The sequence below is a fragment of the Suricata suricatta genome, chromosome 1 (assembly GCF_006229205.1).
Source record: "Suricata suricatta isolate VVHF042 chromosome 1, meerkat_22Aug2017_6uvM2_HiC, whole genome shotgun sequence".
NCBI lineage: Eukaryota > Metazoa > Chordata > Mammalia > Carnivora > Herpestidae > Suricata > Suricata suricatta.
Window position 1 is genome coordinate 38,746,208 of NC_043700.1, and position 14,877 is coordinate 38,761,084.

Here is a 14,877-nt window from a genome sequence, read left to right on the forward strand (position 1 = left end):
CTCCTTTGTGTCTCTATAGTATTGCCTTTTCTGGATTTTTCATATACATGAAACATATGGTGTGAAATGTGTATGCTTTTTTCACTTACCATAAGGTTTTAGGGGTTCACCATGTTGTAACATGTATCTGCACTTCATGCCTTTATTACTGAGTAGTATTCCACTGTAGGGACATTTTTCTTTTATTCATTCACTAGTTGACAGACATTTGGATTGTTTCCCCTTTTTGACTCTTATAAATAATGCTGCTATGAACATTTACATGTAGATCTTTTTGTGCCTATATGTTTTTATTTCTCTTGGGTGTATGCCTAGGAGTAGAATTGCTGGGTTGCATGATAAATTTATATAGTTAACTTTTCAAGAAAATGTGAAAGCTGCTTTCCAAGTGGTTGTTCCCTTTTGAAAGAGGTGAGCTAATTTTTTAAATTAATTTTTAACTAACCCTAATATCAACCAAAGCAGAGGCTTGATATTTATTGTCCAGTGATTTTGCTTTTTTCCACTTATTTATCCTTGAGGGATAATCAGAGCCTTGATTCACATAGGTTTCAGGTCCTTCTATTACTGTGATAATTGCTATTTAAAATGTTAATCTCAGTGAAATTTTGTCAGAGATCAATTGCACCAAGAAATATAAATGACTTTATGTACCATTTTAAATCAGTAATAAGAAATGGGCAAGGTGTGATACACTTAGTAAGGAACTACCCTGAAATAAATGTACCTGTTTCCCATAGGAGTCCAGAGGAAATGCAAGGATGGATAAACAAAATTAATTGTGTTGCGGCTGTATTTTCTGCACCACCATTTCCAGCAGCCATTGGATCTCAGAAGAAGTTTAGTCGTCCACTTCTGCCTGCCACTACGACAAAATTGTCTCAGGTAAATCATTTTGATAGTGCTTTGACTTTGGAAAAAAAGGCACTTTGTTAAATAATCTTACTAACATTTGTATTTAAATAATATTCTATATTTTGGCAGCAAGGATAAGACCTTGCCTTGGAAGAACTATTGTTTAAATGGAGCAAAATGCAGTATTCTGGGTTTTCCACTACATATTGGAAGCTGACACATGGCTGACACATAGGACACATACTATGCATAAGTTTCTAAAATTTATATTAGTTTACTACTCAGTCAGTCATACAAGCCTATGATGTTTTGGTTTTGTTTTTAATTTTTTTAATTGAAGTATAGTTGGCACACTGTGTTACATTAGTTTCACATGTACAACATAGCTTTGCTTCCCACAAGCATCATCGTTACACTATTACAGTACCTTTGTATGCTCTATGCTATACTTCTCACCCTGCTAACTTACTCATTCCATAACTAGAAGCTTAGTCCTCCTATCTCCTTCACTTATTTTGCCCATCCTCCACCCCCTTGCCCTCTGGGAGCCATTAGTTCTCCATATTTGTGGGTCTGTTTTTTGCTTATTTGTTTATTCATTTGGTTTTTAGATTCCACATATAAGCAAGGGTGTATGGTATTTGTCTTTTTCTGTCTTGAGTCATTTAATGTAGCATTGTACCCTTTATACACCATGGATGTTGCAAATGGTAGGCTTAGTTTTTTGGTTTTGTTTGTGCTGACAGCTCATAATTTTTACATAAATGGACACTTGAGAAACAGGAATTTTTTGTCATTGTTGTCAGTTAAGAAAAAAACAGGGAGAATGTTGTACCAGGGAAAGGGGATAAAGAAAAGAGAGGTCATGTAAAATCAGTACAAAAAATATCTCCTATGAAGTGGCAGGGAGGTCATTGGGTCCGTTAGTGAAAGCAGTTTACTGAGTGATAGGAGAAGCACTTTGGTCCTCTTTGAGGAAGGATTGGAGAGTAGTAAGGAAGTGGATGAAGGGAATATGTCTTGTTATAAGTTTATAAAAATAAAAATAGACTAGTAGTAAGAAGAAAGGAGACATAGTTTAATGAAAGATTCTTTTGCTTCTATAAACTTATAATTATTATTACCATGAATTGGATACTCCCCATGTAAAGATTAGTATTAACTATGTAGTTCATAGACTGTTGAAAAATTTATTAAGCATAGAAAGGGCCAGGCCAGCTCCCTTTACAAGGTAGAATGGCATTTACTTACTAATCTAAGAGAGCAGGTCATCTTATTGATGATCAGAAAATATGTTGACAGAATTCTTCATCTACTCAACTAAACTATGAACTCTTAAGGCAAATTCATTCCCCTACTTTAATTGAGGATACTTCACATAAACAGTAAACTTCATTATATAAGAGGAAGAAAAACAATTGAATAACTAGAGGGAAAAAATACCTTCAAAAGTTGGGTTTTGTTCTGTCAGAGTCACTAGGAATTTTCCAGTTGTTATTTTTCAAAGGATTGGTCTTTCTCACAATCATTCTTTATTTTTTAATTTATAGTTTATTGTCAAGTTGGTTTCCATATAACACCCAATGCTCTTCCCCACAAGTGCCCGCCTCCATGACCATCATTCCCCTTCCTCTTTCCCCCTCCTCCTTCAGCCCTCAGTTTGTTTTCAGTATTCAAGAGTCTCTCATGATTTGCCTCCCTCCCTCTCACTGACTCTTTTTCCCTCTTCCCCTCCCCATGGTCTTCTGTTAGGTTTCTCCTGTTAGACCTGTGAGTGAAAATATATGGTATCTGTCCTTCTCTGCCTGACTTATTTCACTTAGCATGACACCCTCGAGGTCCATCCACTTTTCTACAAATGGCCAGATTTCATTTTTTCTCATTGCCATGTAGTACTCCATTGTGTGTATATACCACATCTTCTTGATCCATTCATCAGGTGATGGATATCCCTATTTTATAATAAAGGAGATAGAGGCAGAGAAGTCTAATTTCAGAGTTTTCAAAAAAGTACACTATATTTGGGAGCTTCCGAATTCAGCGCATAGATGTTTATAATTGTAACTCTTCCTGATGGAGAGACCCTGTAATTATTATATAATGTCCTTCTTCATATTTTCTTACTGCCTTTACTTTAAAGTCCAGGTTGTCCAATATAAGTACTCTAACTTTCTTTTGACTACTAGTCACATGATAGATATTTCTTCATCCCCTTACTTTCAATCTGAAGGCGTCTTCACGTCTAAGATGAGTCTCATGTAGACAGCAAATAGATGGATTTTGTTTTTTTATCCATTTTGCTACTTTGTATTGTTTGATTGGAACATTCAGTCCATTTACATTCAGTGTTATTATTGAAAAATGTGGGTTTAGATTCATTGTGTTCTCTGTTCATGTTTCTAGTGGTGTCTCTGGCACCTTGTATTCCTTGCAACATTTCCTCATAGAGTCCCTCTTAGGATTTCTTGTAGGGCTGGTTTGGTGGTCATGAATTCTCCCAACTTTTGTTTATTTGGGAACACCTTTATCTCTCCTATTTTGAATGACAGGCTCTCTGGATAAAGGATCCTTGGCTGCATATTTTTCCTGTTCACCACATTGAAGATTTCCTGCCATTCTTTTCTGGTCTGCCAAGTTTCGTTAGATAGGTCTGTAACCACTCTGATAGGTTTCCCTTTGTATGTTAGGGCCTTTTTCTCCCTAGCTGCTTTCAGAATTCTCTCTTAATCTTTATATTTTGCTAGTTTCACTATGATATGTCGTGCCGAAGATCGATTCAAGTTACATCTTAGGGGAGTCCTCTGTGCCTCTTGGATTCAAAAGTCTATTTATTTCTCCAAATTCTGGAAGTTCTCAGCTATAATTTGATCAAGCACCCCTTCAGGACCTTTTTCTCTTTCTTCTTCAGAAATTCCAATGGTACAGATATTGTTCCATTTGATTGTATCACTCAGGTCTTGAATTCTCCTTTCGTGCTCCTGGATCAATTTCTCTCTTTTTCTCAGCTTCCTCTTTTGCTATAACTGTGTCTTCTAATTCACCCCTTCTCCTCTCTGCCTCTTCAGTCCATGCAGTGGCCACCTCCATTTTATTATGCACCTCACTTATAGCCTTTTTTAACTCGTCACAGTTATTTTGGAGGTCCCTAGTCTTTGTATCAATAGCTTCTCTGATGCTTTTTTCAAGTCCAGCAATTAAATTTGTAACGATTATTCAAGTTCTTGTTCAGTTATGTTGCTTATATCCGTTTTAAGCAGTTCTGTGGCTGTGACATCCTTCTGGAATATATTTAGAGGAGGGTTCTTTTGCTTTGTCATTTTGGCTAGCTTTCTGCCTCTGTCAGTTTTAAAAGTTCATTATGCACTGTGCACCTGTTAGTATTGCTCTATTAAAGGAGGCTCATTGACTGTCCAGGGACTGTCATTTCAGGAAGTATTCTTTTAATGGTGTTTTTCAGTTTCTCTTGTTGTGCCTTTGATTCTTTTATTTCCTTACTCAGTGATATTTGGGACTCTCCACCATGTGTACTTTGGCTTACTCCCTGCAGTAGCCTGAAAAGGAAAACAGACAAACACACAGGTAACAAAAGTATACAAACACAGACAAATCACAGAAACAAGCAAACCAAAAGGGGAATGAAAGAAAAGAAATGAAAAGGAAAAACAAGAAAAGAAAAAACAATGGGGGAGGGGACAGAAACAACAAAAGACAATGGACAGTCTAAAAGTGTATAACCAGTGCAAGAAAGAGATAAGAATGAGATAAGGGAAAATATATTTGGATGGCAAGAAAAAAACGAAAAGGCAGCTCTCCCTCATGGATGGGCATGGTTTGGTGTAGGTAGGTCTTGGGGGCTGCTCTCCAGGCCCCACCTTGGTGATTGCAATGAGAAGAATGGTGGTGCCCCAAACTCTGCTTGAACCAAGCATTGTAAGCCTCTCTTTTGAGTCCGATCTCCCTGTGCCACGGACGAGCCAAGTTGTATTTTCTAAGCCCCACATCATTTCTAAATCCTAGTCCGTGCACTTTAATGCTACCACCGGAGATGAATGGTACTCCCGCTGGTGGCCTGTTTCCTAGCCGGGATCACGTAGGGGGAGGAGAGGGGACTGTTTCTCCTGGCATTGCCTGGAATTGGTGCCGCTGCAGCCCAAGATGAGATGTACTGTCGCTGGCAGCTGGCTTCCTAACTGGGATCGAGTAGGGGGAGGGAGCTGGTTCTCATGCTGCCACCTGGCATCTGTGCTGCTGCTGCTGAGCCCAAGGAAAAATTTGATAGCTAGATGGGACAGACCCCTGTGCCCAGCAGTTATCCGAGTGTTTTATCTCCTCTAGAGACAGTTCTATGAGCATTTTCAGTCACTCTTTCTCTTCCCCTTGTCTCTCCCCAGGCCCTCCCTGTGTTGGGCGGGGGCTCCCACCCCTTTGCACCTCTGGGCCCAACCGTTTTTAATTTCCCCAGTTTGCACTCACTCACTCAGGCATCTTTGAGGTTGTCTTCTTTCTGGAGTCTGAGTTTTCCTCCCACTCTTGCAGATCAGAGTATTGTCACTTCAGTCCTTCTCAGTTTGATAGATGTGGGTGAAAATTACAGAGCTCCTTACTTCTCCACCATCTTGCCCTTCCCCCAGGGACAATTTCTCACAATCATTCTTAAAAAAGATCCAGGGGAAAGGTGAGTGGAACTTAAAAAGGAACAGTAATAAGCATAGAGCAGCATATGAGTTTTAGGTTGTTCTTTCCTTACTGTAGGTCTATGCTTCTATTTACTTTCTAGTTTGAAAATGTACTTCTGTTTTATTTCTGTATGATTATATATTAGCAAGTCACTGGCGCATAAATGATGAGGCACCTGGGTGGCTCAGTCAGTTATGCATCCGACTTCAACTGAAGTCACCATCTCACAGATTGTGAATTCAAGCCCCACATCAGGCTCTGTGCTGACTGCTCAGAGCCTGGAGCCTGCTTCAGATTCTGTGTCTCCCTCTCTCTCTGACCCTTCCCTACTCGCACGTTCTCTCTCTCAAAAATAAATAAGTGTTAAAATTTAAAAAAATAGAGTCTGAATGTATTCATTTATTTGTATATCTCTCAATGTGAGACCAAAACAAGCAAGCAACCACTTTTATCAAAGTAAAATCTATTTTGATTTTTTTAACTATTTATTTATTTTTGAGACAGAGAGAGACAGAGTGTGAGCAGGGGTGGGGCAGAAAGAGAGGGAGAGACAGAATCTGAAGCAGGCTCCAGGCTCTGAGATAGCTGTCAGCACAGAGCCCAATGTGGGGCTTAAACCCACAAACTGTGAAATCATGACCTGAGCTGAAGTTGGACACTTAACCGACTGAGCCACCCAGGTATCCCTAAAATCTCTTATTTTAAACAAACGCTTTACACTGGAACTAAATTAGAATGCATAAAATTTTTAATTTTTCCTCATTTTGAACAAAAATCCAGAGAACCCGAAAAAAAAAAAAAACAACCCAAAGCAACACCCCTGTTTATGTAATTGATCAAAATGATGGATTTAAGATTTTAAATAAGGCAATAACAAAAAAGAATTGTGCTCCTATGTCACATAAGATGACTAGGTCATTTCAGGGATCTAATTTCTTTGTTAAAAAAAAAAAAGATGTTTTCTTCTCCACAAATAAATCACCACACTTTTATGGACCTAAATGAAGATTATTTTCTAGAATGTTTTTCAAGTTCTTTCACTAGCTCTGTGTTTTTTGTCCAGGTCATTGCATTTGTTTAGTAAAAACAAAAAGATTTTTGCCTTTGAGAGTAATAGGACAATTTAGAAACAAATATGTAAAATCAAGCATGCAATTAAGAAGTTTAGAAAAAGGGAGAGAAGAGTTAGTTCATACCCTCTACATCAAATAGAGACTCTTGTGTATCTTTGGAGGAGTCACAGTGCACTTTCGGAAAATCCTGGAATACGTGCACCCACAAGCCTTCTAATATCTTCAAGACTAGTCCACAAGTTTAGCCGTGGCATTTTACCCTGGAATTGCCAACCTTAACACTGCTGCCTTTTTAGCCCAAATAGTTGTTTTTTGTGGGCACTGTTGTTTGAATTTTTGTTTAGCAATATCCCTAGGCTATAGAGCCACTAGATGCCAGTGTCATCCCCCTAGATGTGACAACCAAAAATGTCACCAGACATTGCCAAATATCCGGTGGGGTCAAAACCCACCCACTGCTACTCACTGTTATTGAAAACCACTGCTTGAGCCCAGCTATCTCTCCTTTTTCCATACACCCACAACCTGGCTCTGACTGCCCTAAATGCCAGACCACCTGGATAATTGTAGTTTACAAAATACATGTATAACAATGTGAGTACTCTCCAGGAAAAAAAAATTAGTGTTAAGAAAAAACTAAACATTTAATTAGAAGATTGTTTGGTGCTTTTAGAGACACATTGTTCATCATCACCTGGTCATTTGCAAGCTTTAATTTATTCTTGTCTTCTATCCAAACCATATTAGCCTTCATTGTTAAAATTGATTATTGTCAATACAGTCTGATTCTCTGCATAATTCTGCTGTGTAGGAGTCATCTTTAGTTGTTTTCATGGCAGTGTACCAAACCACTTTTTTCTTTTTCTTTTGGAGGTGGAGGGACAAGTTTGAATATTTAAATTTTATTTCTCCTGGTATAGCTAGTAGTGTAAACTTAGGATTTCATGGTCGGCCCTCTTCAGGATCTGCTCAAGACCTCCTTTTCTACTTATCAAAGTAGTCATTCTCAGGCTTTAATATGCACAAGAATGATCTAGGGACTTGTTGAAAGTGCACATGTCCCAGCCCCCCTACCCCAGGTCGGGGAGGTCTGGGTCAGGGTCCCAGGCACATGTATGTTTTAAAACACAGCAGGTATCCAGCCTGCAAGCCATAAAAATCATACTTAGAGGTGCTCCACTGTACTCCTTACAATCCCTATCCTCCCTTTCACTACTTAGCTGGAGACATGTGAAACTGAACTGGGCCTTGGGCTCTCTCAGCAATAGAAATTGGCAAGAGGCCAAATGGGAATTTCAGGCAAGGCTTTATTGGGGCTTATGCTTGAGTACAGAGGCAACACAAAGAAGTGTCCTCAGGCTGAACCCCCCCCCAACCCCTCCCCTGAGGCAAGGTCAGGGAAGGTTTTTAAAAGAAACTTGGGTGGGGAAAGGGTGATGTCAAAGCAGGTAGAAGCAGCAGTTTATTAGTACCTATGCACTAAAAAGTCATGAGTCTTCATATATCACATGTCTAATTAACGTATTAAGTCTCCACCCCTGGGTATGATTTTTAGTATTATAATTAGAGAAGAAGTCAGTGAAAGTTCAGCACTGGGGTCCATCTTGGTGCAGACTGGTTTGGTCTGATCTTCACCAGTCATGGTACTAAGTATATTCTTTTTAGTAAGCATCCTCCCTCCACATTCCTGCAAGGTATGCTACGTAAGAGGCATAGAGTTTTAAATTTTTTGTTATTTTTCTCCTTATCAAGAAGGCAAGGAATGCTAGATTTCTCAATTAGGTGACCCGAGTCCAGTTCCTGCTCTGTCTCACCTGACGAAGTTACCATTTCCTGATATCTAGTTCTGTTTTCTTCTTAGAATTTCACCTATTCTCCTGTAAAGGTCTGAATCAATGATCAATGATTATTTGAATCAATAATCAGTAATTAGTTTGATTACTAAATGCAACCTTTGAGGGCCAGGCCTTGGAAACAAAGGAAAGTCCTATTCTTGTTTCTCACCCCTTATTTTATCCTGTGGTTTGACTATCAGGGCAGTAATGCCCAGGGCCAGATTGGTATGGCAGGGTTCATTCATAAACTGGCCTCTGAAAACAGAGGGCAAGGAAAGACTGAGGACAGAAGTAGACCTCTGCACATTGGTATCTGGTAGTTTTAATAAGCAAGGGAATTTACTTAAGAAGCCTGTGTTGGGTGGCCACAAGATGAGTAGATCTTTGCACACACCTGCTGGTATTGTAGTTTATATAGAGCCTTAATTGAGCTCAATCATGTGTACCACTCAGATGGTTTCAAAAACACATTACTATTTCAAAGTATGTCCTTGGGGCAGCTTAGAGCTCAGGGAAATAAGTGAAATTTACATTCCATAGATGGGAAGGGGGTGAGGAGCTTCCAGCTGCCTAGGTCCAGCTTGCCTCTGAGGCAGGGCTGCGTTCTCTCAATGACCTCCACCAACAGGCATTAGAAGCAGTAGGATTTCAGAGGAGGAAGTCATCCTTGTAATTGTGTCCCACACTGGTCAGAACCACAGCCTTCCCATCCCACTCCATTTCATACTTTAGTCACAAATCCAGTCAGTTTCATATCCTACCCACATCCATTAATTCTGGTGTTTGTCGTCTTTCACTTAGATCATTGGTTTCTGAACTTTTTTGACCATTCACTTAAACGATATCCTCCAATATATGTATGTGTTATAAAATATATTACATGTTCTATTATCAATACAACATGAAAAACTGCTGAACATCATTAGTCATTAGGAAAATGCAAATCAACCAATAGGTATCAGTTTACACTCATTAGGGTGGCTGTAATTCAAAATAATCTTTTAAGGAAAATAATGAGTTTGAGGATATGGAGAAATTACAACTTTGATATGTTGCTGGTAGGAATATAGTATGAATGCAGCTACTTTGGGAAACAGTTTGATGGTTTATCAAATGATTAAATATAGAGTTAAATGAAAACATACATCCACACAAAACCTTTCACACAAATGTTTATTGCTGCATTATTCATAACAGCCAAAGGTGGAAATGGCCATCAGCTAACTACTAGATAAATAAAATGTGGTATGTCCATACAATGGGATAGTATTCAGTTGTAAAAAAAAAAAAAAAAAAAAAAAAAAAAAAGAGAGAGAGAGAGAAAACAGAAAAAAAATGAAACAATGAAGTACTGATACATCCTACAAAATGGATGAATCTTGAAAACATTCTTCTAAGTGAAAGAATCCAGTCACAAAAGAAACATTGTTGATTGCATTCCAAAAAAGACTCTTTTAGGGGAACTAAAATGCCATAAAATTAAATAGTAGTGATGGTTGGATGACCCCATGACTATACTAAAAAACGTAAATTATACACTTTAAATGGATAAAGTGTATAATTTGTATGGTATGTGAATTATATCCCAATGCTGATTTTTAAAATTCTTCCGAGTGGATCATCTTGCCTGGGTTGCACATACCCCACTTTGAAAAATTCTCATAGACTATTCATATAACCACTTGATGTTGCTCTTCTTCCAATCTTGCTTTTCTCCAATCCATCCATCACAGTTGTTAAAATATGACTCATGTAAGGTTACTTAACATTAATTGGCTCACTTTAGCCAACAAGATGCAGTCTAAACTTCTTGTCATTGCCTTAAATGGTGACTACACTTTTCCAGAATAGATAGATTTTGTACTCATTTCTTAAAGGTCTGTACTTAACATATATTAAGTACTCTAAATAAACAATTAAATCATTTTGAAGTTATGCAGCAGCTCACTAAGCTGTTTAAAGTCTTCATAAACATGAAATGATAAAACAAAATATTTCTGACAGTGCCTTCAATAATACCTCAAACTGACTCAAGGCAAATGTTCTTTATTCTAAATTCCACAAAGCTTGTGTTTGATAAGGCTGCAGTATTTAGCAATTTGACATGTAAATTTCCTAGAAGATTCCTAGAAATGTCATAACCTTCTAAATCATCTATTGGCTTTAGAAAAACACAAAGGAAACCCTCTGAGTTCTCCTCTCTATACCTCTCCCACTTTTTAAAAAATATTTATTCAGCTACTCTTGACCTGTATATCAGGTATATATTAGGGATGCAGGGATTATAAAAATAGCTAAGATAATGGTCTAGGCTCTCAGCTAATGAAAATTTAAGGAATATGTCAGTGTTATTTAGGTTATTATACAAAACTTATGCCATATACTCTTTGCTTAGTACTAAACACTGGAGGATTTGATGAAAAGGGGGAAAATTACCCTTTCTGCCTTCAAAGAGCTTATAATCAGTAAAGAAGACAAAATCCACACAGAAGTCAGAGTATATTTTGTAATAAGCATGTAGCATATACATTTGAGTGCTATAATAATGTAGAAGTGGAAGACATCATGATATCTGGAATAATACTGGTTTTGAGTAAATATCAATTTTTGGCAAGGTTATAGAACAATGTGAATTTTCAAGCCTACTATGAGAATGTAAACTGATAGAAACACTTTAAAGAACAGTTTAATGTTATCTTTAAAATGTGCATATTCTAAACCCCAAAATTCTACCTCTTGTTGATTATACTGTAGGACATTCTTTCCCATATTCACTAGGCAGCATGTTCAATGTAGTATCATTTATAATAGCCTCAGGAAATCTGAAAACAACCTAAACATCCTTCAGTGAAATTGTAGCATGTCCTACAGTAGGATAGTATACTTTAAGGAACTAGAGTATATATGTGAATAAATCTTAAAAACCTGTTGAATGAGAAGACAAGTCACAAAGGAAGCCCTACAAAGTATAAAAATCTGTAGAACATACTCTCTATTTTTATGGAGTCTTTTATTTGTATAGGAGTAGCACAGAAAAAGAGATGAGTAGATAAATGAACGCAGTGAGTTTCAAATGATTTCTTACATTTTTTCTTAAACCAGCTATTAGATAAATGAGCATTTTTATATATCATTCAATATGACTTTTTGTATATCTGAAACATTTTATTAAACAAGGAAAAATGCATCATGTTTTTATTTTTTGAAGTCTTATCACCAAATATATCTTTTGTCAAACATTCTATTAAATAATTTACATTTTACAGTAAATACACAGAAGAAAACTACTTTGAAAGGAAAAAGCTATTATTTTTTGAAGTCTTACAACCAAATATATCTTTTGTCAAACATTCTGTTAAATAATTTACATTTTACAGTAAATACACAGAAGAAAACTACTTTGAAAAGAAAAAGCTATTGATACATTCTTCAGCCAGAACTGACTGCCATAACAAAATACCACAGACTGGTTGGCTTAAATGACAGAAGTGTTTTTCTCACAGTTCTGGAGACCAGAAGTCCCAGATCAAGGCAGCAGCAGCTTTGAGGTCTGGTGTGGGTTGCAGATGGCCCCCTTTCTTCTGTATCCTCACATGGTCTTTCTTCAGAGTGTGTGCCTGAGGAGAAAATATGCTCTGTGATGTCTCTTCTTCTAAAAACACTAATCCTATCAGGTCAAGGTCCTATACATATGACCTCATTTGCCCTCGGTTACTTCCTTAAAAGCCCTATCTACAAAGATAGTCACACTAGGTTTCAACAGGAATTTTGGAGGGACATAATCATTCAATCCATAACACAGTCTGCAGTCTTTTTGGAGAAAGAAACAAAAACATGAATGAAAAGTTGTCAATAAAAGCTACGGAAGCATTGTTTTCATTTACTTTCAGTATTATTAGTGTACAAGTGGCAGGTTTGGGTAAAATCTCAAGGCAGATTTCTTTTTTATGTTAGTCTAACAAAGCCTTCTATACAGAAACTCTTCCAAATATGTCTTACTCTTCCAATAATGTGTAAGTGTTTCAGATGTGAGGATTGACATCTATTAGTTGCAGTATCTTTCTTGACTACAGAATAACATATTATGTGATAACCTTGGTTCTTTCTACCTGAGTTGCAGCAAATGTTCTGAGAGCTTAATGTAGTTCATCAAAGAAATCCCACATTAGTTGATATAACTAATGGTATGTCACAGAAACCAGGTAATATTTTTATTATCTTAGTGAGTATTCTGCTAATACTTGTACTTTTCATGTGGTAAAGGATTAATAACATTTAATGCCTTTTCATTTCTCATTTTTATCTAAATCTGGATAGTATCATAAATGCATGTTATGACAGTACTGTTTTTTAAATAAGTACATGTTTAGAGATGTTTAATGTATACTCAAAGTTATAATTTTATAAAACTTGAATAACATTTTCAAGCAAAAGGTCCAGTGATTCAGGAGGTGGAGAAAATTTACTTTCTCTTTTTAAAATTTGAGGAACATTTTTCACAGTTATTTATTGTAGACCAACCTTAATATCTTAAAATCTGCAACATTTTTTGAAGTATTTTGAGCAATGATAAATGCTGTTCTCAAAATAGACCTTATTCTCATCTAAGGCTTCAACTAACAATTTTATAGAATGTTTATTATAATACCATATAAAGGAAACATGCTGTTATGTTCTCAGAGCATTTCACACTGAAGCAGCAGAATATACATTCTTTTAGAGTATACATGGAACAAGCTCCAGAATAGATCACATACTGGGTCACAAATCAGGCCTCAACCAGTACAGAAAGACTGAGATCATATCGTGCATATTTTCAGACCACAAAGCTATGAAACTTGAAGTCAACCACAAGAAAAATTTTGGAAAGCCCTCAAATACATGCAGCTTAAAGAACATCCTACTAAAGATGAATTGATTAACAAGAAATTAAAAAATACATAGAAGCAAATTAAAATGAAAACATGAGAGTCCAAACCCTTTGGGATGCAGCAAAGGCAGTCCCAAGATTAAAGTACATTGCAATTCAGACCTATCTAAAGAAAGAAAAATCTCAAATATACAACCTAATCTTACACCTAAAGGGGATAGAAAAGAAGCAGCAAGTGAAGTCTAAAGCTAGCACAGATAAACTATATAGAAACAACAAAAATGAAAGTAGAACAGATCAATGAAAGTAAGAGCTGCTTCTTTGAAAGAATAAACAAAATTGATACACCCCTAGCCAGACTTATCAAAAAGAAAAGAGAAAGGATCCAAATAAATAAGGTCACAAATGAAAGAGAACATCACAACCAGCACCACAGAAATACAAATGATTATAAGTGCATACTATGAAAAATTATATGCCAATGAACTGAGAAACCTGGAAAAAATTGACAAATTCCTAGAAAGTGATAAACCACCAAAACTAAAAAAGAAAAAAAAATAGAAAACTTGAACAGACCTATAACCAGCAAAGAAATTGAATCCGTTATCAACAATCTCCCAGCAAACAAGAGTCCGGGGCCAGATGGCTTCCCAGGAGAATTAGAAGAGTTACTACCTATTCTTCTCAAACTGTTCCAAAAAATAGAAATGGAAGGAAAGCTTGCAAACTCACTCTATGAAGCCACCATTACCTTGATTCCAAAACCAGACAAAGACCCCACTCAAAATGAGAGTTAGAGGCTAATATCCATGATGAACCCAGATGCAAAGATTCTCCACAAGATACAAGCAAATTAAATTCAACAGTACATTAAAAGAAGTATTTGCCATGAATAAACAAAAGCAAACATGAACTACTGGGATTTCATCAAGATAAAACCTTCTGCCACAGTGTAGGAAACAATCAACAAAACTAAAAGGCAGCCAACAGAATGGGAGAAGATATTTGTAAATCACATATATGATAAAGGGTTAGTATCAAAATCTGTAAAGAACTTACCAAACTCAACACTTAAAAACCAAACAATGCAGCTAAGAAATGGGAAACAGCCATGAACAGATGCTTTTTCAAAGAAGACATCCAGATGGCTAAAAGACACATAAAAAGATATTCAACATTACACATCATCAGAAAAATACAAATCAAAACCATAATGAGATTCCACCTAACACCTTTCATAATGTCTAACACTAACAACACAAGAAACAACCGGTATTGGCAAGGATGTGGAGAAAGGGGAGCCTTCTTGCACTGTTGGTGGGAAAGCCATTCTGGAGAACATTATGGAGGTTCCTCAAAAAACTGAAAATAGAACTACCCTCTGATCAGGAATTGTACTACTAGGTTTTTACCCAAAGGATAAAAAGAAACAGATTCAAATGGGTACATGCACCCCAATGTTTAGAGCGGCATTATCAACAATAGCCAAACTATGGAGACAGCCTAAATGTCCATTAATTGATGAATGGATAAAGAAGATGTGATATATGTAAAATAATATATAATA

The 14,877-nt window shown here is 36.7% G+C and overlaps 1 protein-coding gene across 3 annotated transcripts in view; it reads left to right on the top strand.

Moving 5' to 3' along the window:
* Positions 1-14,877, top strand: part of PSD3 (pleckstrin and Sec7 domain containing 3) — a 442,746-nt gene that overhangs the window by 368,543 nt on the left and 59,326 nt on the right. For all 3 annotated transcript variants that reach the window (XM_029936893.1, XM_029936887.1, XM_029936888.1), the window contains exon 11: positions 741-885. In XM_029936893.1, coding sequence (XP_029792753.1) covers positions 741-885 — 145 coding nt within the window. The remainder of the gene's footprint in view (positions 1-740; positions 886-14,877) is intronic.